Source organism: Neoarius graeffei, chromosome 10 (genome assembly GCF_027579695.1).
Source record: "Neoarius graeffei isolate fNeoGra1 chromosome 10, fNeoGra1.pri, whole genome shotgun sequence".
Classification (NCBI taxonomy): Eukaryota; Metazoa; Chordata; class Actinopteri; order Siluriformes; family Ariidae; genus Neoarius; species Neoarius graeffei.
The window spans coordinates 79,695,368-79,722,865 of NC_083578.1; the positions used below are offsets into that span (position 1 = coordinate 79,695,368).

At 43.0% G+C, this 27,498-nt stretch overlaps 1 protein-coding gene across 1 annotated transcript in view; it reads right to left on the reverse strand.

The window, feature by feature from the left end:
- Positions 1-27,498, reverse strand: part of tafa5l (TAFA chemokine like family member 5, like) — a 209,855-nt gene that overhangs the window by 63,190 nt on the left and 119,167 nt on the right. Inside the window, exon 3 of the mRNA XM_060930913.1 lies at positions 27,316-27,443. Within this exon, the coding sequence (XP_060786896.1) occupies positions 27,316-27,443 (128 nt within the window). The remainder of the gene's footprint in view (positions 1-27,315; positions 27,444-27,498) is intronic.

Below are 27,498 nucleotides of genomic sequence, written 5' to 3' on the forward strand. Positions count from 1 at the left end.
GCTAGACCACTCGCTAGGCAAAAAATATTTTTGGCCGCTAGGCGGGTGGGTCTAGTTTACTAGGCTACCGGTTTCCCCCACAGTCCAAAGACATGCAGGTTAGGTTAACTGGTGACTCTAAATTGACCGTAGGTGTGAATGTGAGTGTGAATGGTTGTCTGTGTCTATGTGTCAGCCCTGTGATGACCTGGCGACTTGTCCAGGGTGTACCCCGCCTTTCGCCCATAGTCAGCTGGGATAGGCTCCAGCTTGCCTGTGACCCTGTAGAAGGATAAAGCGGCTAGAGATAATGAGATGAGATGAGTTTCATAATCTCGTTTAAGAGTTGCAGCCAAGAGCAGGCTTGTAGTACTCGAGTCCGACTCATGCCCTAATTTTAAGGACTCATGACTTGACTTGGACTTGAGCACTGATGACTCGGACTCATGCATTAACTGCAGTCAGACTCATGAATTGGAGATGAGGACTCAGATTTTTTTCTTTATTTTTGGTAACATGGCATAATAATTTGGTGTAAGATATTTATATCTACATTAATTTTTAGACTCATTTCGTGTAAGAGAATGCACATTCACCTGTTCATACTGTACGCCATGTTCAGGAACAAACTAACGTTAATGGCGCTAAAATGCCTGGAAAGAACACCCCTAGGATTGTCCGCTTTGCTTATACAGACTTCTCGTGCAGTGGGAAAAAATGCACTGCTATGTGTTCCATATGTAGAAGAACTATCGAGGAGATGACGGGGACAACCTCGAACTTCAATCGTCATTCAACAAGACTCCACCCAGAGAAGGAAGTGACACGCTATGTTCATTGCCCTGTTGATAGTGGGCGGGGCTTGCTTGCTGAGTGATGAACTAGCTAGCGTTAACCCTCTCTCATGCTATTTGCCCTGTTGATAGTGGGCGGGGCTTGCTGAGCGATGAACAAGCTTTTTATCTGTAGCCTGTTAACTAAAATGGGGCAGTCGAGCAGTAACGTTAGTCCAACACAGTAGCAGAGACGCTTTCACATAAAGGCAGCAACAGCCACCGTCAAATGGTGCGGCTGGAGTCTTGTTCTCGGACTCGACTTGGACTTGAACACTGGGGACTCGAGACTGGACTCGGACTCGAGGTTTAGTGACTTGACTACAACACTGGCCAAGAGACGGGATGTTGGGATGATGAGCTGCTCACTCATTTTGCCAGATATTTCTGCTCGTCATGCTATTATGCCATTTGATTGGTCAGGTAATCATTTTCCCATGCAAAATTTCACAACAAAAGACGGATCCGATGTTTTTTTTTTAAATCGTACCAAATTTCCTTCATGCATTTCATGACCTGCGTGATTTCATGCAAAGATTTCATCTGAAAATTCAGACTTGGTTTGCAAGGGACTATACAAAGTGCTGATCATGGGGACTCCTTATCTAAGTCAGTAATAGCACAAGACAGACTGTGCTGTTCTGTGAAATAAATCCGTGCAGTAGTGACCCAATGCAAAGTGGAGGATTACTTTCTTACAACAGCACAGCATGAACTGTCTCATTCCGCTTATACCACCGTGGAATTGCCAAGAATGACAATTTTTATTTTATTAAATGAATGACACAACGTGTTTTTACTGTTCATAGTTACCTTTAATGCTGTGGAACATCCAGGAGACAAATTAGTCCATACAAAATCTATTTCAGTGCTTCATACATGATGGAGTTTGTTACTTGGAGTCAAAAAATAGCAGAGGGGAACCGTCAGAGCCTTCTAGGCGTTCAGAGAAGCCCAAACATATCAGCATTTCAAATGTTATATTCAATTTCTTTCATGATTTCATGATATTTATTCTCTTCTAATTCGGCCTCATTTTCTAGCAAATTTGCTTCAGAAATGAAAGGGTTACTGTCCTGAAAACATTAAAATCGAGTTATCCAGTGAGTTTTTTTGTTTGTTGTCTCTCGGCTGAGAAGAGTTTAGAGCTGCTCACTCATTGGTTAGGACTTCATTACTGGGACAGAAGCCCATGGCAGTGTATGTTTATGTAGAAACTGACAGATGAATTAACCAATCGGATTTTGATTTATAGTGGGAGGGACCAAATATGTATCACCCTAGGCCTTCTCAAAGGCTAACGCGAGCTTAACCATGAGTCAGCGCCGTCAGTGCAGCAGTGAAGTCACCTTCCAGCCAGTGTGGTGTTCATCAGTAGTGTTAGCGAACGCTAATAAAGCGGTCAAGCCAGTGCTATTGAGAGCAAGTAGCACAGGCTAACGACCGAGAAACTAAGATTTCTGTCTCCAGACTCTTCTTCCACGCTGCACGCTCACTACAGTATTTTTCACTCAGATTTAAGTATTCATTTCCCTGTGTAATTTACTGAGTTACTTTTAAAATCAACGTTGACAGGTACACACAATGGAGCGACCTGGCAGCCTGATGCTAATTCCTTACAAAATCCTTTGCTCTGTTGCTTTATTGGTAGCCTAGTAAACTAGACCCACCCGCCTAGCGGCCAAAAATATTTTTGCCTAGCAAATGGGTCTAGCCTCACACCATATAAACAAAAACACCCCGGGCATCAAATCGTGCCCGCCAATCACAACGCAAGGTTTTTGTTTGGATTCTTTGGGCGGGCTTTTGCAGGAGTGACGACAAAGCTGTGCGACGCTGGAGAAAGCACAGCAGGAAAGATGGCTACGGCTACTGAACAGCGCTCGTTTAACTCCGCTTTGGAATCAGTTTTAGAAGAATTAGACTTGGAGTTTTCGTTGAAACATGAGCAGGAAGAGGCTCTCCGCTCATTCCTTTTCAAGAAGGACGTTTTCGCTGTTTTGCCGACCGGCTATGGCAAAAGTCTGATCTACCAGCTGGCTCCGCTCGTAGCCAAAAGGATGGGGCTAATTTGTGCAGTACGAAGAATTAATAAACAGCTTTGAAACATTACTTTTTGATTGTTTCTTATTTTCCCGTTATTTTAAATTTAAGGGAAATTATTTCACCAAACACCACTAAATAAAAACTCTCAAAAACAGTTTAAGCAAACCCTTGAAAAACACTTGAAAAAAATAAGTGTATGTTAAGTATGTGGTACAGACTCCAAACTTGTGGTCATTATCTCCAAACTTCTTAATATCTAGAACCTGTTTATTAATTAATACGCATTTTGGAAAATTATTTATTTCAAGGCCTCCCCCACTGCTTTCTGTCGCTCTGACTACGTCACAGTCACTGTTGCGCTGATTGGTCAGAGCGTTGGCCTATACGCACAGAGACAGTTTGAAAGACAGCGGGTTGTTCCTCCTACACCCGTCGGAAATGTCTACGGATCGAGGCCAGACTAAATATTCACATTTAGTCTGGCTTGCCAGGCTACTTTATTGGTGCATCTGGCTAAGTTTTGGCTGAGCTCAAGTCCCAGCTCTAATAGGAACAGTGTGCCACTGAAAAATAGAGTTAAGGGTTAAGAAGGATCGATGTAAACAATAGTGCTGGACTGTGTTCAGCTACCTGATGTTGGCTAGTTAATAGTTACTTGAACAATATCTGTAGAATGTCATCTGAAAAACAAACACATACATTCAAGCACAGTGAAATTCCAGCAAACACACACACCCCAGTGGGCAGCTATGCTACAGCACCTACAGTAGGGAGCAGTTGGGGGTTCGGTTCCTTGCTCAAGGGCACTTCAGCCATGATACAGAGGGAGGGGAAAGTGCTGTTCATTCATTCACTCAACTCCCCTCACAATTTTCCTATGGGTCCCAGGAATCAAACCGGCAACCCTTTGGGCCCAAGACTGATTCTCTAACCTTCAGGCGATGGCTACTCATGACAAACAAACAGTCAATAGTGTTGTCAAGATTTCTCCATCTCTTATTTAAACTCCTAGCTGCGCACAAACACACACACGTCAACAGAACGTTCACCCATAGGAAGGGATTTTATACACCAACATACATGAACACTGTGTAGTAAATCAGAGGAAAAGGAAATCCACTGGGCGATTTAAAATAAAGCCTACAGGTATATTGCTATAAACTCAATGTGACATCTGTTGCTAACTCGTGAACAGAACATCAGATTTAAAGCAAAGCCCTTGTTAGTTCTTTAACTCTGATCAGTATGAGCTATGAGCTTTGTGCTGGAACAGGCGTGAGATGCCTGCATTCCTTCGCCGTTCTCCGGCACGTGTGGTGCTGCGGTACCCGGCTCGGGAGAATACAGCAAATTTGAACCTTTCAGCAGTTCACTAGTGAAGACAAATGGCACCATGTGTTTGGGGGCCCTGGTGGGTGATCTATATTAATGTCTGGCCGAGCTTCAGCATCCTGCATATGCTAACTCCATTAGAGGGTCAGAACCTGGCTCTGTCTCCCCTCTCTCCAAACATACACCCTGAGGGAGGGCTGGATTTAGAAAGGTTGCAGGTGCAGGAGTGTACAAAACTGAGCCCACACACACCCCCACACATCCATGCAACAAATCCATGTACACATTTTTTTGGATTGCTGCCCATTACATGCAGCGTGGCGTGTTTTTGTGCTCCAGCTGCTACAGAGGGCACGCCTCACTGTGGTGCAGCTGAGACTTAGCCATAACACTCACACAGCACACACGCACTCTTTTACACAGCAATGTAGAAGCAATAAACAGAGGGTGTTACGCAGTTCTGCGAAGATATGGAGTTTATCTTCGAGTGGTGAACATATTCACGAGTGAGCGAAGTGAATGAGTGAAAGTATTTTCAACATGAGAAGATAAACTTTATATCTTTGCACCACCGTGTGATGTTCTTTATATTATATGGACACATCCACACACACAAAAACGCAAGTTAATCAAAAGAAGTTTAATTCTGAAACAGTTCACCATTTTGACAACGCGTGTCCAGTCAGTGGGAAAACATTGGTTGTGATGTCATCGGAGTGAAATATCAGAAATTATTATACATACAGGACACTTTTTCGATGGAATAAAAATGTGTTCTATTCCCTTCTAGCGGGTTTCATTCATTTGGTTTGACAGCATGCAATATTGTTAGCATATCGCTTATCCTACGTGTATTATGCCATTCTGCCCAATGGAGAATGAGTGTTGAATATGGTTTATGATATCGCATGGTTGTCAAGACAACATGAAATCACATGTTGGAGCTGATGTGAATATTTATTGAGAAAGTTTTCTGCTGCGCACAAGCATTTCTTTGTTCGCCGGGAAAGAGAAAGACGCATTGAACACCTGAAAGGCTACCAAAACTCATCTCATCTCATTATCTCTAGCCGCTTTATCCTTCTACAGGGTCGCAGGCAAGCTGGAGCCTATCCCAGCTGACTACGGGCAAAAGGCGGGGTACACCCTGGACAAGTCGCCAGGTCATCACAGGGCTGACACATAGACACAGACAACCATTCACACTCACATTCACACCTACGGTCAATTTAGAGTCACCAGTTAACCTAACCTGCATGTCTTTGGACTGTGGGGGAAACCGGAGCACCCGGAGGAAACCCACGCGGACACGGGGAGAACATGCAAACTCCACACAGAAAGGCCCTCGCCGGCCCCGGGGCTCGAACCCAGGACCTTCTTGCTGTGAGGCGACAGCGCTAACCACTACACCACCATGCCACCCCGCTACCAAAACTTCATTATATATTTTTCACGCATATTTACACACTGCAAAAAACTGAATTTGAGGAGAAAATTCCTTAATACTCGTGAAATTATCTTGCTGCATGGACAGATAATTTTACTTGACAAGACATCTTGGAATAAGTTGGTTACAATCTAGAACTAGTTTTAATAATCTCAGAGTTGGTGTCTTGTATTCTTCTAATAGGAAATGCTGGATCGTTTCACCTACATTCAAGATATTCTAACTTAAGATACCATTTTTGCAGTATAGAAGAATACAAGATACCAACTCTGAGGTTATTAAAACTAGTTCTAGATTGTAACCAACTTATTCCAAGATGTCTTGTCAAGTAAAATTACCGGTATCTGTCCATGCAGCAAGATAATTTCACTACTATTAAGGAATTTTCTCCTCAAATTCAGTTTTCAGTTTTTTGCAGTACAAGAGAAAAACATACCAACGGACATCGAAAAACTGGAAAAGAGACACGTCGGAGATGTAAAACTTCCATGCTAGTGAGTGACAATTTGTAAACAAACATGGCCATTAGGTTTGCTTCGTTAAAAGTGGAAGATTTTGAGAGAATTTTGGCTGGCAGGTCACTCCGTTGTGTGTAGCTGTCGACGTTGATTTTAAAAGTAACTCAGTAAATTACACAGGGAAATGAATACTTAAGTCTGAGTGAAAAGTACTGTAGCAAGTGTGCAGCGTAGAAGAGTCTGGAGACAGAAATCTTAGTTTCTTGGTCGTTATCCTGTGCTACTTGCTCTCAGTAGCACTGGCTTGACTGCTTTATTAGCATTCGCTGACACTACTGATGAACGCTACACCGGCTGGAAGGTGACTTCACTGCTGTACTGATGGCGCCGACTCATGGTTAAGCTGGCGCTGGCCTTCGAGAATGCTGATATGAGGAGAGTGTATAATAATAATAATAATAATATTGGCTGGCTTTTTTTCATGGTATATCAGATATATTCCATTCAGCTACTCGTCTTTGACTTGTTTAATATCATGCTAGCTGAATGGAATATATCTGATATACCACTCAACGCCAGCCAATAGTATTTAAATATGTCACTCAGATCTGAGATGTATTTCGTATGAAAAATATGAGTTTTTCAACACGAGGAGATAAACTTCATATCTTTAAGCCAACGTGTGATTTTCTTTTTGTTATATCAACACATTCACAAACAAAAAGTCCCTAAATTTATCAAAACAATTCATCGGTTGGGGCGGCACGGTGGTGTAGTGGTTAGCGCTGTCGCCTCACAGCAAGAAGGTCCTGGGTTCGAGCCCCGTGGCCGGCGAGGGCCTTTCTGTGTGGAGTTTGCATGTTCTCCCCGTGTCCGCGTGGGTTTCCTCCGGGTGCTCCGGTTTCCCCCACAGTCCAAAGACATGCAGGTTAGGTTAACTGGTGACTCTAAATTGACCGTAGGTGTGAATGTGAGTGTGAACGGTTGTCTGTGTCTATGTGTCAGCCCTGTGATGACCTGGCGACTTGTCCAGAGTGTACCCCGCCTTTCGCCCATAGTCAGCTGGGATAGGCTCCAGCTTGCCTGCGACCCTGTAGAACAGGATAAAGCGGCTAGAGATAATGAGATGAGATGAATGAATTCATCGATTTCTTCATGAGTGACATACAGAGATTTATGTCCCAGTTTTGGTTTTCCATGTCCCGTATGAAAAATACTAGTGGCGTATTTCCCAGTAAAACACTTGTATCCATATAATATATACATTTATATTATACTTCACACACACACACACACAAGCTCTAACAGTAGTTTGGGCTGCCAAGTTTATAACTGATGTTAGAATTAATTACATGACACGATATAATGGTGGTAACAGTAACTCCGCTTTGTGCTATGTATTATTTTCCTGTAACAGCATTCCGCTGTCATGTTTTATTCCTTATTAAAGTAATATACAGTATCTATCCAATATCACAAAGCATCCTGTAACGTTACAAACCATGTTGATGGAAATGGTGTTCAGCTTAAATCCACTAAAACCATCAATGCCGTTGTCAGGGGGCGGGGCTACATATAGGGTGCCATCGTGACACAATCAAGTGTCATGGCTGTCTTCAATATAACATGGTTTGTCGTCTACTGATCAAAACAGCCCAGCAAACAAATAAACACACACACACACACAAGCTCTAACTGAAGAATAAGGAGAACTGGCATGTGTGCCTTCCTGCTCCTCAGGGTGATGTTCTTACACCCTTCATTACACAGTGTGAGGCTCCACCCAACAATAACACTCCTGCAAATCATCTGCTCTCAAATCCTCACAACAACAAATCTACAGTGACAACATGACAGTGCCACTGACCGCCAGTACGTGTAGAAAAGAAGAAAGTGCGATCAACATGTGTTCTCTCTCTCTCTCTCTCTCTCTCTCTCTCACACACACACACTCACATCAAGGTAGGAGAATCAATATGCAATTGTCAAAGTGCTTTTATGACTTTATATGTAAGCACACACAAACACACCTTTGTGCTGTCAGGATTCATTATGTGATGTTGAAAACATGAGCATGAAATCTCCAGCATCTACCACAGGCGGGCAGACACGATTTTGCAGGCTAACGTAAACTGTAACACCACACACACACAGATAGTGATGCCAGAATAGACAATACTTACGACAGACCACCTGCGCTCGAGAGATAGAAGCAAACATGCGTGTGCGCGCACACACCAGGCTTGTAGTACTCAAGTTCAACTTGTGCCCTAATTTTAAGGACTTGTGACTGGACTCAGACTCGTGCATTCGCATTCGGACTCGTAAACTATTTTTTCTTTATTTTTTGTAACATGCCATAATAATTTGGCATACGATATTTATATCTACATTAATTTTTATACTAATTTCGTGCAAGAGAATGCACATTCACCTGTTCATACGTCATGTTCAGGAACAAACTAACGTTAATGGCGCTAAAATGCCTGGAGAGAACGCCCCTAGGATTGTCCGCTTTGCTTATACAGACTTCTCGTGCAGTGGGAAAAAATGCACTGCTGTGTGTTCCATATGTAGAAGAACTATCGAGGAGACGACGGGGACAACCTCGAACTTCAATCGTCATTTGGCAAGACTCCACCCAGAGAAGGAAGTGACACGCTATGCTCATTGCCCTGTTGATAGTGGGCGGGGCTTGCTTGCTGAGCGATGAACTAGCTACTGTAGTGTTAACCTTCTCTCATGTTGTTTGCCCTGTTGATAGTGGGCGGGGCTTGCTGAGCGATGAACAAGCTTTTTATCTGTAGCCTGTTAACTAAAATGGGGCGGTCGAGCAGTAACGTTAGTCCAACACAGTAGCAGAGACGCTTTCATATAAAGGCATCAACAGCCACCGTCAACTGGTGCGGTTGGAGTCTTGTTCTCGGACTCGACTCGAAATTTTCTGAAATTATTTGGACTTGACTCGGACTTGAACACTGGAGACTTGAGACTGGATTCGGACTTGAGGTTTAGTGACTCGACTACAACACTGGCACACACACAAACACACCCTGCATATTCACGTTTCCAGGTGTATACATGAACACAAACGGTGGTGCTGGTATGACAGCAGCATGATGAGGAACACCTCATCTCATCTCATCTCATCTCATTATCTATAGCCGCTTTATCCTTCTACAGGGTCGCAGGCAAGCTGGAGCCTATCCCAGCTGACTACGGGCGAAAGGCGGGGTACACCCTGGACAAGTCGCCAGGTCATCACAGGGCTGACACATAGACACAGACAACCATTCACACTCACATTCACACCTACGGTCAATTTAGAGTCACCAGTTAACCTAACCTGCATGTCTTTGGACTGTGGGGGAAACCAGAGCACCCGGAGGAAACCCACGCGGACACGGGGAGAACATGCAAACTCCGCACAGAAAGGCCCTCGCCGGCCCCGGGGCTCGAACCCGGACCTTCTTGCTGTGAGGCGACAGCGCTAACCACTACACCACCGTGCCGCCGACGAGGAACACGATTATTGTAATGAGTAACAACATGACCAGTCTAATTGTTGTGTTAAAAGCATACTGGATTTTGCTTGTATACTTCCCCCGACCCCACCCACCCCATATGCTCTGTCCAGAAAAACTTAGCCAAACTTATTTTAACTAAATTACAACCCCAATTTAGAAAAAAACTGGGACGGTATGGAAAACGCAAATAAAAAAGAAAGCAGGGATTTCTAAATTCACTTTGACTTGTATTTCATTGCAGACAATAAGAACCCAAGACATTTCATGTTTTATTGGTCAACTTCATTTCAATTGTTAATATACATCTATTCCTGCATTTCAGGCCTGCAACACCTTCCAAAAAAAGTTGGGACAGAGCAATTTAGGGCTAGTAATGAGGTAAAGTAATTAAATAATCATGTGATTTGAAACAGGTGATGTCAGTATCCCGAAAAGGCCTCGCCTTTGAGGAGTAGAGATGGGCCGAGGATCTCCATTTTGTCAACAAACGCATGAGAAAATTATTGAAATGTTTAAAAGCAATGTTCCTCAAAGAAAGATATGAAGGGATTTAGATATTTCACCCTCAATGGTGCATGATATCATTAAACGATTCAAGGACTCTGGAGGAATTTCAGTGTGTAAAGGGAAAGGGCACAAGCCTAAGCTGAACACCGGTGATCTCCAGTCCTTCAGACGGCACTGCATCAAGAACCGTCATTCATCTATAGCTGACAGAACCGCATAGGCTCGGGATTACTTTGGCAAACCTTTGTCAAGCTCTACAATATGGACTTACATCCACAAATGCCAGTTAAAACTTTACTGTGCAAAAAGGAAGCCTTATGTTAACTGTATCCAGAAGTGCTGCCGACCTCTCTGGGCTCGGAGGTATCTGGGATGGACCATCACACAGTGAAAATGTGTACTATGGTCAGATAAATCAGTATTCCAGGTCTTTTTTGGATGAAATGGATGCCGTGTGCTCTGGACAAAAAACGAAAAGGACCTTCCAGACTGTTACCAGCAACAAGTCCAAAAGCCAGGGTCTGTCATGGTATGGGGTTGCATCACTTCTGTGATGGAGGCATTAATGCAGAAAAGTACATTGTGATTTTGGAGCAACATATGGTGCCTTCAAAATGACAACTTTTCCAGAGATATTTCAACAAGACAATGCAAAACCACATTCCACACACATTACAAAGGCATAGCTGTGGAAGAAGAGGGTGCCTGTCCCTTCTGTCCCCAATAGAGAATGTGTGGAGAATTTAGAAATGACAAACATGTCAATGATGACCCCGTACTGTTGCACACCTAAAGACCTGTTTGCAGGAAGAATAGGACGAAATAACACCTGAAACACTTCATGACTTGGTTTCTTCAGTCCCTAAACATCTTTTGAGTGCTGTGAGAAGAAATAGCAACATTATAAAGTGGTAAATGCTTTAGTGTCCCAACTTTTTTGAAATATGTTGCAAGAATCAAAATCGAAATAACAACAACAAAAAAAACATGAGGTAAAACATCAAATAATGTGCTGATGTATTGTTTTGAGTGCAATACAGATTGAAGATTGTTTACAAATCATTGTTTTTCAGTTTTAATTTCAATTTCAACATAACGTCCCAAGTTTTTTCTGATTTGGGGTCGTATGTTTAGCATGCATAATTATTTTGCGTGATTGTTTTTAAAGTATACAAACTTACTTTTATGCATATTTCTTTATTCTGCACACACTAAGTATTCAAATCTTTTTTTTTTTCCGAAATATTTTTCATATGGGGCGGCACGGTGGTGTAGTGGTTAGCGCTGTCGCCTCACAGCAAGAAGGTCCGGGTTCGAGCCCCGTGGCTGGTGAGGGCCTTTCTGTGCGGAGTTTGCATGTTCTCCCCGTGTCCGCGTGGGTTTCCTCCGGGTGCTCCGGTTTCCCCAACAGTCCAAAGACATGCAGGTTAGGTTAACTGGTGACTAAATTGACCGTAGGTGTGAATGTGAGTGTGAATGGTTGTCTGTGTCTATGTGTCAGCCCTGTGATGACCTGGCGACTTGTCCAGGGTGTACCCCGCCTTTCGCCCGTAGTCAGCTGGGATAGGCTCCAGCTTGCCTGCGACCCTGTAGAAGGATAAAGCGGCTTGAGATAATGAGATGAGATATTTTTCATATGGGGTGGCACGGTGGTGTAGTGGTTAGCGCTGTCGCCTCACAGCAAGAAGGTCCGGGTTCGAGCCCCGTGGCTGGTGAGGGCCTTTCTGTGCGGAGTTTGCATGTTCTCCCCGTGTCCACGTGGGTTTCCTCCGGGTGCTCCGGTTTCCCCAACAGTCCAAAGACATGCAGGTTAGGTTAACTGGTGACTCTAAATTGACCGTAGGTGTGAATGTGAGTATGAATGGTTGTCTGTGTCTATGTGTCAGCCCTGTGATGACCTGGCGACTTGTCCAGGGTGTACCCCGCCTTTCGCCCGTAGTCAGCTGGGATAGGCTCCAGCTTGCCTGCGACCCTGTAGAACAGGATAAAGCGGCTACAGATAATGAGATGAGATTTTCATATATTTTAACATTTTTCATATAGTTATGGGGCGGCACGGTGGTGTAGTGGTTAGCACTGTCGCCTCACAGCAAGAAGGTTCTGGGTTCGAGCCCCGTGGCCGGCAAGGGCCTTTCTGTGTGGAGTTTGCATGTTCTCCCCGTGTCCGCGTGGGTTTCCTCCAGGTGCTCCGGTTTCCCCCAAAGACATACAGGTTAGGTTAATTGGTGGCTCTAAATTGATCGTAGGTGTGAATGTGAGTGTGAATGGTTGTTTGTCTCTATGTGTCAGCCCTGCGATGATCTGTCGACTTGTCCAGAGTGTACTCCGCTTCTCGCCCATGGTCAGCTAGGATCGGTTCCAGCTTACCTGTGACCCTGCACAGGATAAGTTGTTATGGATGAATGGATATAGTTATATTTTAGTATGTATATTTATTTTAAGTTAGCGGTGAATAAATGAGATCCTTTCACCTTTGCCAGCTGAAAGGTTGTGGTTAGTGGCTGGAATCAGATGACCTCGTCCAGTAATGGTTAAGTAGCCAGTTCTTGCCCAATTGTATTAATATAACATATTTCTAATTGTGGCGGCACGGTGGTGTAGTGGTTAGCGCTGTCGCCTCACAGCAAGAAGGTCCAGGTTCGAGCCCTGTGGCCGGCGAGGGCCTTTCTGTGTGGAGTTTGCATGTTCTCCCCGTGTCCGCGTGGGTTTCCTCCGGGTGTTCCGGTTTCCCCCACAGTCCAAAGACATGCAGGTTAGGTTAACTGGTGACTCTAAATTGACCGTAGGTGTGAATGTGAGTGTGAATGGTTGTCTGTGTCTATGTGTCAGCCCTGTGATGACCTGGCGACTTGTCCAGGGTGTACCCCGCCTTTCGCCCGTAGTCAGCTGGGATAGGCTCCAGCTTGCCTGCGACCCTGGAGAACAGGATAAAGCGGCTAGAGATAATGAGATGAGATGAGATGAGATATTTCTAATTGTATCTCATATTACTAAAATCGTTCTTGTGAGACTATATTTTCCAAGATTTTAAACAGATCTATCTATATTGTGCATACTTTATTCTACACGTTTGTCTTCGATGGCTTGTTTTAAGTTATTTATTGTTACTGCTGCACGAATATGGTCTTTAGAGAGGTCTTAAGTCTTGAAAAAATTTGTTTCTGTGATAAGTCCCTAAATATTTAATGCAGTTCTATTCAGAGGTTAAATTAGGAGGAGATTATAGAAGCTGCACCTTTTATGTGAAATTCAAGTGGAGCCGCACTCTGCTTATTACAGTTGGAGGAAAATGTAAATCAGAGCAGGTGTAATGGTGATAATAATGATGGACTATAACTTCAGACCACTTTATAGAGAAATACTTTCAGTTAAAAATTCTAAAATGTCAAGGTAGCCAAGAACTGCTGTGTGTAAATGGGTTTAAAGGCTTTAATGTGTAAGGTGTTATTGCGAAATTGCAAAATATATTCTGATATTATGTACTGAAAGCAAGCAGGACTGAAATGGGAAGGCCATGGCCTCATGGTTAGAGAAGAAGCTTTGGCACCAAAAGGTTGCCAAGTTGATTTCCTGGACCAGCAAGAACGGCTGAAGTACCCTTGAGCAAGGCATCTAACCCCCAACTCCCCCAAACACTTTATTAGGAACACCCATCCATCTCTAATCAGTCAATCCCTTGAGAGCAGCACAATACATAAAATCATGCAGATCCAATTCAAGAGCTTCAGTTCATGTTCACGTCTTCAAACATCAGAATGGGAAAAACTGTGATCTTAAAGGAACAGTCCACCGTACTTCCATAATGAAATATGCTCTTATCTGAATTGAGACGAGCTGCTCCGTACCTGTCCGAGCTTTGCGCGACCTCCCAGTCAGTCAGACGCAGTCAGACGCGCTGTCACTCCTGTTAGCAATGTAGCTAGGCTCAGTATGGCCAATGGTATTTTTTGGGGCTGTAGTTAGATGCGACCAAACTCTTCCACGTTTTTCCTGTTTACATAGGTTTATATGACCAGTGATATGAAACAAGTTCAGTTACACAAATTGAAACGTGGCGATTTTCTATGCTATGGAAAGTCCGCACTATAATGACAGGCGTACTAACACCTTCTGCGCGCTTCGGCAGCGCATTGATACAGAGCTCAGATATCAATGCGCTGCCGAAGCGCGCAGAAGGTGTTAGTACGCCTGTCATTATAGTGCGGACTTTCCATAGCATAGAAAATCGCTACGTTTCAATTTGTGTAACTGAACTTGTTTCATATCACTGGTCATATAAACCTATGTAAACAGGAAAAACGCGGAAGAGTTTGGTCGCATCTAACTACAGCCCCAAAAAATACCATTGGCCATGCTGAGCCTAGCTACATTGCTAACAGGAGTGACAGCGCGTCTGACTGCGTCTGACTGACTGGGAGGTCGCGCAAAGCTCGGAGAGGTACGGAGCAGCTCGTCTCAATTCAGATAAGAGCATATTTCATTATGGAAATACGGTGGACTGTTCCTTTAAAGTGTGACTTTCTTTCACTGTGGCATGGGTGTTGGTTTGAGCCAGATGGACTGGTTTGAGTATTTCAGAAACTACTCCTGATCTTCTGGGGTTTTCACACACAAACAAGTCTCTATGGTGCGAAAAACAAAAAAAAACACTGAGTGAATGAGTGACATTTCTGTGGGTGGAAACAAACGTCTTGTTGATAAGAGAGGTTAGAATAAAATGGCCAGATTGGTTTGAGCTTTTTTGCCAGGAAGGATATAGTGACTCATAGCAACTCTTTATAACTGTGTTGAGCAGAAAAATATCTCAGCATGCAACAGCAGAACATCATATTGGCTTCCACTCCTGCAGCCAAGAACAGGGATCTTCGAATCAACAACAAGTTCCTATTAAAGCAGCCGGTGAGAGTATAATATAAAATGTGAGGCGTTAGCGGCTGTAGATCGTTATAACAGCCAGTTTAATCCTACAGGCTCTTGTATTTCTGGTGGTGTAAAGTGCAACAATTCAATAAAAGTAGTAATAAAGCATCCGTCAATCAGTGACTGATAGAATTGTGGATTTAACACGAGCAACACTAAAGTGCTTCGAGCTGCTCATACTGCTGAATACAGACGAGTTCAGACACTTTCAGTGAGAATTCACTTGGTTTATAATTAACCACGCAAAACTTCTTTTCCCCCCACGGTAAATTTGTTTCAGAACCACATTTCAGGCGGCACGGTGGTGTAGTGGTTAGCGCTGTCGCCTCACAGCAAGAAGGTCCGGGTTCGAGCCCTGTGGCCGGCGAGGGCCTTTCTGTGCGGAGTTTGCATGTTCTCCCCGTGTCCGCGTGGGTTTCCTCCGGGTGCTCCGGTTTCCCCCACAGTCCAAAGACATGCAGGTTAGGTTAACTGGTGACTCTAAATTGACCGTAGGTGTGAATGTGAGTGTGAATGGTTGTCTGTGTCTATGTGTCAGCCCTGTGATGGCCTGGCGACTTGTCCAGGGTGTACCCCGCCTTTCGCCCGTAGTCAGCTGGGATAGGCTCCAGCTTGCCTGCGACCCTGTAGAACAGGATAAAGCGGCGAGAGATAACGAGAACCACATTTCGTCTGTGTTATTTTCTGCTTCTTATTCTGACAGTGAAACACGGAACTCATGCTAGTTTTTTTGTGTAAAATCAGTAAATTCTGGTGTTTCATGCGACAGTGCCTCCTAGAGGACACGCTCATCTACGGTGTAGAGTCTACGCAGAAGTATAAATCGGCCTTTCCTGTACTGTCTGTTATCTCAGCATAAATGTGTGGCAGCGGGGGCGTGGTCAAGCGTCGGTCTGTGACAGGAGGGCGGAGTCAGGGAAGGTAAGTGGCAAAATCACTACACCTGAGAGCAATTAACCTGTTTGTGTGTGTCTTCCCAGTGACCCAGTGAGAGCGAGAGCGGAAGAGAGCTCTTCCTGACCTAGACGCTGAGAGTGTGTGTCTGCAAAGTACACATCGATTGTTATGCTGAAAAGCGTAGAAATAAAACAGTCTGTCAAACCTTATCTCTGTCCTGCCGTCCTCTGTGCTCCACCCACCAACACCGAACCGTTACAGAATGTTATTATTCTATCCACATTTACTGTATATGAGCAATCGCGCGCTCTGATTAGCTACTACTAGGCTACACTGGTCAACAATTTTTCAGAAGTCGTCTGCTTCAGAGATGAAACTGGCTGTTTGTAATGAAATTCGGTGTGTTGAAATCAAATATGACAATTGAAACATCTGATTGGCTACGACTTCCAAGATATTTAAGATTTGACATTTTATACTTATGTACATTGTGTAGATAGTAACGTTTTAAGTATAAATTGTAAACCTAGGTCTGTTCATGTGTTTATGGTTGGTTTACGTGATATTTCACCCATTCTCTTTATTTTACACTAGAAAATCAGCAAAAAGTTTCATCTCATCTCATTATCTCTAGCCGCTTTATCCTGTTCTACAGGGTCGCAGGCAAGCTGGAGCCTATCCCAGCTGACTACGGGCGAAAGGCGGGGTACACCCTGGACAAGTCGCCAGGTCATCACAGGGCTGACACACAGACACAGACAACCATTCACACTCACATTCACACCTACGGTCAATTTAGAGTCACCAGTTAACCTAACCTACATGTCTTTGGACTGTGGGGGAAACCGGAGCACCCAGCGGAAACCCACGCGGACACGGGGAGAACATGCAAACTCCGCACAGAAAGGCCCTCGCCGGGCCTTTATATACAACTCAGTTTCGTGGAATAACTGTTAATTGTAGAGCGATGTGAATTGTTTGCCCAGTAGGATACACACACCCCTCCTATTTCCCATCACCCTGCTTACCAGCAGCTAAACACAGAGTTACGATATTCTCCATACAGAAGAAGAAACCTTTATTCGTCACATGCACACTTCAAGCACAGTGAAAATCATCCTCTGCATTTACCCCATCTGAAGCAGTGAACACACACACACACACACACCCAGAGCAGTGGGCAGCCACACCAAAGCACCCAGGGAGCAGTCAGGGGTCAGGTACCTTGCTCAAGGGCACCTCAGCCCTAGGCCGCCCCACGTCAACCCAACTGCATGTCTGTGGATTGTGGGGGAAACCGGAGCACCCGGAGGAAACCCACGCAGACACGGGGAGAACACGCAAGCTCCACACAGAAAGAACCTTGCCGGCCGCTGGGCTCGAACCCGGAGCCTTCTTGCTGTGAGGCGACCGTGCTAACCACTACACCACCGTGCCTGCACAAAAACAGACTCACCAGTGTCCTGACTAATCTTATTACAGACTTCTTGTAATAATTCATTTGTTTATTCTGATTGAAAATATCTGATAAGTCGATTTCCTTTGGAAGGTCAAATGGAAAGCCAGTGTGCTGTGAAGGACACATCAAACACTTGATATATTTCTGGCTTAATGTTAAAAATTCAATATAATAAAGATTTTCAAGTGTAAAAAACTTTCAAATGTCATGAACTTGGGCAGCAATGTATTAAATGTTTAACCGAAGACATTTTCACTGTTTTAGTTCTCTGTCGTTATTGACCTGGCCTTTACTGGCCTGATCACAATTGCTTCTATGTCAATCTTACTAATATTGGCAGCCAGTGAGGAAGAAAGAGACTGACTCTGCACTTACAGTAAAGATGGTCAAACAAAAATACAACCCCGATTCCAAAAAAGTTGGGACAAAGTACAAATTGTAAATAAAAACGGAATGCAATGATGTGGAAGTTTCAAAATTCCATATTTTATTCAGAATAGAACATACATGACATCAAATGTTTAAACTGAGAAAATGTATCATTTAAAGAGAAAAATTAGGTGATTTTAAATTTCATGACAACAACACATCTCAAAAAAGTTGGGACAAGGCCATGTTTACCACTGTGAGACATCCCCTTTTCTCTTTACAACAGTCTGTAAACGTCTGGGGACTGAGGAGACAAGTTGCTCAAGTTTAGGGATAGGAATGTTAATCCATTCTTGTCTAATGTAGGATTCTAGTTGCTCAACTGTCTTAGGTCTTTTTTGTCGTATCTTCCGTTTTATGATGCGCCAAATGTTTTCTATGGGTGAAAGATCTGGACTGCAGGCTGGCCAGTTCAGTACCCGGACCCTTCTTCTACGCAGCCATGATGCTGTAATTCAGGGGTCACCAAACTTTTTTTCTCTGGGGGCCACATTGTCGTTCCTGACTGTGATGGGGGGCCAGGGTCAGGTCAGCTATACAGGGAGTGCAGAATTATTAGGCAAGTTGTATTTTTGAGGATTAGTTTTATTATTGAAAAACAACTATGTTCTTGATGAACCCAAAAGACTCATAAATATCAAAGCTGAGTATTTTTGGAAGTTGGAGTAGGGCTTTCTTAGTTTTAGCTATCTTAGGAGGATATCTGTGTGTGCAGGTGACTATAACTGTGCATAATTATTAGGCAACTTAACAAAAAACAAACATATACCCATTTCACTCATTTATTTTCACCAGGGAAACCAATATAACAACTCAACATTCACTAATATACATTGCTGGCATTCAAAAACAAAAAAAACCAAATCAGTGACTAATATAGCCGCCTTTCTTTACAAGGACACTCAAAAGCCTGCCATCCATGGATTCGGTCAGTGTTTTGATCTGTTTGTGATCAACATTGCGTGCAGCAGCAACCACAGCCTCCCAGACACTGTTCAGAGATGTGTACTGTTTCCCCTCCTTGTAGATCTCACATTTGATGAGGGGCCACAGGTTTTCTATGGGGTTCAGATCAGGTGAACAAGGAGGCCACGTCATTAATCTTTCTTCCTTTAGACCCCTTCTGGCCAGCCATGCTGTGGAGTACTTGGATGCGTGTGATGGAGCATTGTCCTGCATGAAAATCATGTTTTTCTTGAAGGATGCTGACTTCTTCCTGTACCACTGCTTGAAGAAGGTGTCTTCCAAAAACTGACAATAGGACTGGGAGTTGAGCTTGACGCCATCCTCAACCCGAAAAGGTCCCACAAGCTCATCTTTGATGATACCAGCCCATACCAGTACCCCACCTCCACCTTGCTGGCGTCTGAGTTGGACTGGAGCTCTCTGCCCTTTGCTGATCCAGCCACGAGCCCATCCATCTGGCCCATCAAGACTCACTCTCATTTCATCTGTCCATAAGACCTTAGAAAAATCAGTCTTGTGATACTTCTTGGCCCAGTCTTGACGTTTCATCTTGTGTGTCTTGTTCAGTGGTGGTTGTTTTTCAGCCTTTGTTACCTTGGCCGTGTCCCTGAGTATTGCACACCTTGTGCTTTTTGACACTCCAGTGATGTTGCAGCTCTGAAATATGGCAAAACTGGTGGCGAGTGGCATCTTGGCAGCTTCACGCTTGACTTTCCTCAGTTCACGGGCAGTTAGTTTGCGCCTTTTTTTTTCAACGCGCTTCTTGCGACCCTGTTGACTATTTTGAATGAAGCGCTTGATTGTTCGATGGTCACGCTTCAAAAGCTGGGCAATTTTAAGAGTGCTCCATCCCTTTGCAATATATGTCACTATTTTTGACTTTTCTGAGTCCGTCAAATCCCTCTTCTGACCCATTTTGCCAAAGGAAAGGAAGTTGCCTAATAATTTTGCACACCTGATATAGGGTGTTGATGTCATTAGACCACACCCCTTTTCATTACAGAGATGCACATCACCTGGTATACTTAATTGGTAGGAGGCTTTCAAGCCTATGCAGCTTGGAGTAGGCCAACATGCATAGAGAGGGTAATGTGGTCAACATACTCATTTGCCTAATAATTCTGCACTCCCTGTATAACATAGAATTGTATGAACCAGACAAATATTACCACCAGCAGGCCTCATTGTGTAGTAGAGATTACTAGCCTGGCACAGCCATCCCCGCTACTATATCCCCACTACTATATCCCCACTACTATATCAACACTTGATTCCTGGCACATATTTGTTTATCTTTACTAGTGGTTTGCAAAAGTAGTAATTGAGTCTTCACACTCTTTTAATTTGAAATACCACAGATATTCCATTTATTTATTTTCTAATAAAAATAACATCAAAGCTGTCAAGGTAAGAAACATCTGCCTAGTTGAGGTGATTGACACTGGCAAAGGTGAGTGGAAAATTATAAATTGTAGGTAGGCCTGTTGATATTATTAATAATATTAATAATAATTGTGTGCAGCACTTAATAAAGGTCAAATAAATAGGCCTATAAAATAAATACATAAAAAAACAGTGAAATTATAATAATATGAGCAATAGATCACTAGATCACAGCAGTTGTGCTGCGTCCTGCACGTCATTGCTCTCATCCATGGCCAAAGCAAAAAACTCGAATTCTGACGCCTTCTCATTCAGCTGGTCATACACGTTGTCCCCCAAATCTTCGGTTCGCCTGGTCATAGTAGGTGCGGAGAGACTCACCGTGTTGAGCGCATCCTTCTTGTCGGGACACACCTCCTCGGCCACAGCAAGCATGCATACTTTAACAAAGTCCCCATCAGTAAACGGCTTTCCATGGGTAGCTAGTAGGTGAGCTACCTTATAGCTAGCTCGGACAGCAGCCTGGTTGATCTGGGTTTGGTGAAGGAATACATTCTGTTGTGCAGCCAGTCCACATTTCATCCTCCGAATCCTGTCTTCTCTTGTTTGCCCTCGCAAACTAGCATACTCTTTGTGGCGGGTTTCGTAGTGACGATGCAGATTATATTCTTTGAAAACCGACACACTTTCTTTACATACAAGACAAACTGCACGGTCCTTACACTGAACGAAAAAATAATCGGTGGTCCACTGTTCTTTAAAAACTCTGCACTCTCTGTCAGCTTTTCACTGACCGCTAGCCATTTTGCTGTCCTGAACACTGACAGTTCTCTGCGCATGCGCTGCCTGTCACTGCTTGATCGCGAGCATATGACGAAAATTCGGAAAATATGAATAGATCATTTTATAACTAAATATCAATTTTAATTGATAAAATCAACAAAATACAAGATGCAGACATGTTATTATTTGCCAAAAAGCAATTTAAAAAAATAGGCCATGACCACTTTTGGGGATTGCCTCATAGGGCCAGTTCAAGTGGTGGGGGGCAGAGGAGCTGGGGGGCCGGTCAAAGGGGGGTGGAGGGCCGGAGTCGGCCCGCGGGCCGTAGTTTGATGACCCCTGCTGTAATTGATGCAGTATGTGGTTTGGCCTTGTCATGTTGGAAAATGCAAGGTCTTCCCTGAAAGAGACGTCGTCTGGATGGGAGCATATGTTGCTCTAGAACCTGGATATACCTTTCAGCATCGATGGTGTCTTTCCAGATGTGTAAGCTGCCCATGCCACACGCACTAATGCAACCCCGTACCATCAGAGATGCAGGCTTCTGAACTGAGCGCTGATAACAACTTGGGTCGTCCTTCTCCTCTTTAGTCCGAATGACACAGCGTCCCTGATTTCCATAAAGAACTTCAAATTTTGATTCGTCTGACCACAGAACAGTTTTCCACTTTGCCACAGTCCATTTTAAATGAGCCTTGGCCCAGAGAAGACGTCTGCGCTTCTGGATCATGTTTAGATACGGCTTCTTCTTTGAACTATAGAGTTTTAGCTGGCAACGGCGGATGGCACGGTGAATTGTGTTCACAGATAATGTTCTCTGGAAATATTCCTGAGCCCATTTTGTGATTTCCAATACAGAAGCATGCCTGTATGTGATGCAGTGCCGTCTAAGGGCCCGAAGATCACGGGCACCCAGTATGGTTTTCCGGCCTTGACCCTTACGCACAGAGATTCTTCCAGATTCTCTGAATCTTTTGATGATATTATGCACTGTAGATGATGATATGTTCAAACTCTTTGCAATTTTACACTGTCGAACTCCTTTCTGATATTGCTCCACTATTTGTCGGCGCAGAATTAGGGGGATTGGTGATCCTCTTCCCATCTTTACTTCTGAGAGCCGCTGCCACTCCAAGATCTCTTTTTATACCCAGTCATGTTAATGACCTATTGCCAATTGACCTAATGAGTTGCAATTAGGTCCTCCAGCTGTTCCTTTTTTGTACCTTTAACTTTTCCAGCCTCTTATTGCCCCTGTCCCAAATATTTTGAGATGTGTTGCTGTCATGAAATTTCAAATGAGCCAATATTTGGCATGAAATTTCAAAATGTCTCACTTTCGACATTTGATATGTTGTCTATGTTCTATTGTGAATACAATATCAGTTTTTGAGATTTGTAAATTATTGCATTCCATTTTTATTTACAATTTGTACTTTGTCCCAACTTTTTTGGAATCGGGGTTGTACTGCAAATGCAAGAAAGGAAATATCGAACATCCTGTTCTTTGTACTGAAATAAAATATGACCTTCATACAGTGGTGCTTGAAAGTTTGTGAACCCTTTAGAATTTTTGATATTTCTGCATAAATATGACCTAAAACATCATCAGATTTTCACACAAGTCCTAAAAGTAGATAAAGAGAACCCAGTTAAACAAATGAGACAAAAATATTATCCTTGGTCATTTATTTATTTATTTATTGAGGAACATGATCCAATATTACATATCTGTGAGTGGCAAAAGTATGTGAACCTCTAGGATTAGCAGTTAATTTGAAGGTGAAATTAGAGTCAGGTGTTTTCAATCAATGGGATGACAATCAGGTGTGAGTGGGCACCCTGTTTTATTTAAAGAACAGGGATCTATCAAAGTCTGATCTTCACAACACATGTTTGTGGAAGTGTATCATGGCACGAACAAAGGAGATTTCCTTGGACCTCAGAAAAAGCGTTGATGCCCATCAGGCTGGAAAAAGTTATAAAACCATCTCTAAAGAGTTTGGACTCCACCAATCCACAGTCAGACAGATTGTGTACAAATGGAGGAAATTCAAGACCATTGTTACCCTCCCCAGGAGTGGTCGACCAACAAAGATCACTCCAAGAGCAAGGCGTGTAATAGTCGGCGAGGTCACAAAGGACCCCAGGGGAACTTCTAAGCAACTGAAGGCCTCTCTCACACTGGCTAATGTTAATGTTCATGAGTCCACCATCAGGAGAACACTGAACAACAATGGTGTGCATGGCAGGGTTGCAAGGAGAAAGCCACTTCTCTCCAAAAAGAACATTGCTACTCATCTGCAGTTTGCTAAAGATTACATGGACAAGCCAGAAGGCTATTGGAAAAATGTTTTGTTGACAGATGAGCCCAAACTAGAACTTTTTGGTTTAAATGAGAAGCATTATATTTGGAGAAAGGTAAACACTGCATTCCAGCATAAGAACCTTATCCCATCTGTGAAACATGGTGATGGTAGTACTATGGTTTGGGCCTGTTTTGCTGCATCTGGGCCAGGACGGCTTGCCATCATTGATGGAACAACGAATTCTGAATTATACTAGCGAATTCTAAAGGAAAATGCCAGGACATCTGTCCATGAACTGAATCTCAAGAGAAGGTGGGTCATGCAACAAAACAATGACCCTAAGCACACAAGTCATTCTACCAAAGAATGGTTAAAGAAGAATAAAGTTAATGTTTTGGAATGGCCAAGTCAAAGTCCTGACCTTAATCCAATCCAAATGCTGTGGAAGGACCTGAAGTGAGCAGTTCATGTGAGGAAACCCACCAACATCCCAGAGTTGAAGCTGTTCTGTATGGAGGAATGGGCTAAAATTCCTCCAAGCTGGTGTGCAGGACTGATCAACAGTTACCGGAAACGTTTAGTTGCAGTTATTGCTGCACAAGGGGGTCACACCAGATACTGAAAGCAAAGGTTCACATACTTTTGCCACTCACAGATTTGTAATATTGCATCATTTTCCTCAGTAAATAAATGACCAAGTATAATATTTTTGTCTCATTTGTTCAACTGGGTTCTCATTATCTACTTTTAGGACTTGTGTGATGATGTTTTAGGTCATATTTATGCAGAAATATCAAAAATTCTAAAGGGTTCACAAACTTTCAAGCACCACTGTAGGCTTTTAGAATGTGTTTGAGCAAAACGAAATAGCTCCATGTACGTTGTTTACAGTATGATTTTTGTCCACCTCTAGTTGATGATCTGACAGCTCCGCTTATGCTCAGTGGGAAGGTCTGAGTGGAAAACACTGCGCTGTTAAAATGCTCTTTGCTATTTAGTGGATGCTGGAGAGTCAGACACACAGTAGCAACACTCTGAATGCATAAGTAATGTCATTAATGCATAATTACAGCCATGATTAATTTATGACTAATGTTGCAGCTGCTTTTTATACTACCGTCATTACAAATTCAGACGCTTATATACTAGGAAACACATACAGTATACAGCCCAGTGAAGCATGTGGCATAATATGCACAAGAATATGTGCACTAATTAATGGCCATACAAACATACATGCACACTTGCGTACACACTGGTGCTGTCTGAAATAAACAAACGGGGTAAAATCTAGGACATAATCAGCATCTCTCTCTCTCTCTCTCTCTCTCTCTCTCTGTCTCTTTGTGTGTGTACGCGTACGGTATGTGTGCCTCTGGGTGTATGACCTCAGCACATATTTCTGTACACTGCACAATAAAAACAGCAGTGCATGTCTAAATATCAATCGTAAAATCACAGGACGGTGTAAATGTATTGCTGAGCCACTGGCCACATTTATACTGATCTCAGTCGTCTTTCATTCATACAGAAATGTGTGTACACACACACATACACACACACACACACACACCAAGTCCTTTGGATACAGCACAATTAAAGTATAAGTATATGGATGGATAAATATAAAAATGAGGAGGTAATGTAGTATATCAGTAGAATGATTAAAATATATTCTGTTAATTCAATCATTAGCTCTTTCATTCCGTTCTGTATAATTATTACTTAAAAAAAAAAAAGATGAACCCCTTTTAACATACATACAGTGGAGTCCAAAAGTCTGAGATCCATGCTGAAAAATGCATACATCTTTGGTAGACAAAAAACCCCAACAGTTTGGTGCAAATTTTTAATTTACTTTGGGTTTTCGGAAATCAACACAGGCTCAAAATTATACACATGGTGCCAAAACCAGAATGTCAAGGACGTCGGAGCTCATCTGGCCTGCCATCAAACAAAACAACCATGACGACCAAAACATCAAACAGAACAGAAATGTGATGGTGTGAGAGAGGACCAACCTCTACGACTAATTGTTTACAACAGGAAAATGAACAAAGGAATACATTTTGTTCCCGAGTGAATATCGACCCAAAACATCGATCAGAACTGAATTTGTGTGATAAATGAGAGAGGAGATACAATTCTAGTCAGAAGAATATGCAATAAGTTGACTTAATTACTAATTTGTTAGCAAAACATTGACAATACAACAACCAAGTTTGGTGCCGAAGGTCTAGTTCTTTCAAATAAAACAATCAGAATTTAAATCCATTGAGAACTGAGGGAGGAGATATCTCATCTCATCTCATTATCTCTAGCCGCTTTATCCTGTTCTACAGGGTCGCAGGCAAGCTGGAGCCTATCCCAGCTGACTACGGGCAAAAGGCGGGGTACACCCTGGACAAGTCGCCAGGTCATCACAGGGCTGACACATAGACACAGACAACCATTCACACTCACATTCACACCTACGCTCAATTTAGAGTCACCACTTAACCTAACCTGCATGTCTTTGGGGGAAACCGGAGCACCCGGAGGAAACCCACGCGGACACGGGGAGAACATGCAAACTCCGCACAGAAAGACCCTCGCCGGCCACGGGGCTCGAACCCAGGACCTTCTTGCTGTGAGGCAACAGCGCTAACCACTACACCACCGTGCCGCCCAATAATAATAATAATAATAATAATAATAATATCATCTTTGACTCGTTCAGTATCATGCTAGCTGAATGGAATATATCTGATTTACCACTCAGCGCTAGCCAATATTATTTAAATAAAGTGCCAAGAGATTTTCTCCTATGTTTCCCAGAATGCAGTGCAGCCAGGAAGCATGAGACTTTTTTCTTGTAAATTTGTGACTTTTTAATTTCTGAGAATATTTTGAGCTCTTTCTCATAAATGTAGAACTTTAATCTCTGAAATTCTGAGGTTTTTTTTTAATCTAATATTTTTTAATCAGAATAATCCATTCTTTTTAAAGAATAGTGTAGTGGTTAGCGCTGTCGCCTCACAGCACGAAGGTCCTGGGTTCAAGCCCAGTGGCTGACGGGGGTCTTTCTGTGTGGAGTTTGCATGTTCTCCCCGTGTCCGCATGGGTTTCCGCCGGGTGCTCCGGTTTCCCCCACAGTCCAAAGACATGCAGGTTAGGTTAACTGGTGACTCTAAATTGACCGTAGGTGTGAATGTGAGTATGAATGGTTGTCTGTGTCTATGTGTCAGCCCTGTGATGACCTGGCGACTTGTCCAGGGTGTACCCCACCTCTCGCCCGTAGTCAGCTGGGATAGGCTCCAGCTCGCCTGCGACCCTGTAGAACAGGATAAAGCGGCTAGAGATAATGGATGGATGGGTTTTTCAAAATTCTAACTCTTTGTCGTGTTTGTTTAAATGCAAATCTCAGCTTCTCAAATTGATATCAGACTTTTAAGACCAATGATTTTTTTTTTTACTCAGTGATGTAAAGTATATCGAGATGACTATTTTTTTTTTCATTTTACTGACAAGTCAAAAAAAATGTTAAAAAATAACTGATTCATATAAATCCTATGCTAAAAATCAGAACTTAATCGCTGTCCCTTTCCTTCCACAGTCTCACTTGTACACATACACATCTTTCTTCAGGTAGACACTGTTTATTTTGCCTTGAATTAAAATCCAGTTAAGAGCTTTTACATTTCAGTAATTCTCATGACATCTAAATACCTTATTTACTTTTATTTTTTTTGGAGAAAATCACTTCAAAGTTTAATGTTGCAATACAACAAGAAAGAGAAATAATCATGGGGGGGGAATACTTTCTGGAGACACTGTTTTTATTTTTCAACTAATTTCTTTTAATATTACTTTTAATTCCTTTTGTCATGTTTTAATTCCTGCTCTCATTTTATTCCTCTTGCATGCTTTTTGTGTTCTGTGCTATATCTGTTGAGTTCCATTAGTTCTGCTCATGTACTGTATTTTTGTCCCTAAATTCATTTTCATGTCTCAGTGACATGACATCATAATCACAACAGTGAAATCTCAGAAGGTCTTACCGTGATGGTTTTTATTCGTCCTCCTCCCTTGGTGCAGGTCCAGCCGGAGTGATTGAACAGGAGGCCGCAGATTTCTCCCTCTGAACACGGGGTCATCTCACACCACTGCCTGCTTTTCACTATCCGCGCTGTGTACACACACACACACACACACACACACACACACACACACACACACACACA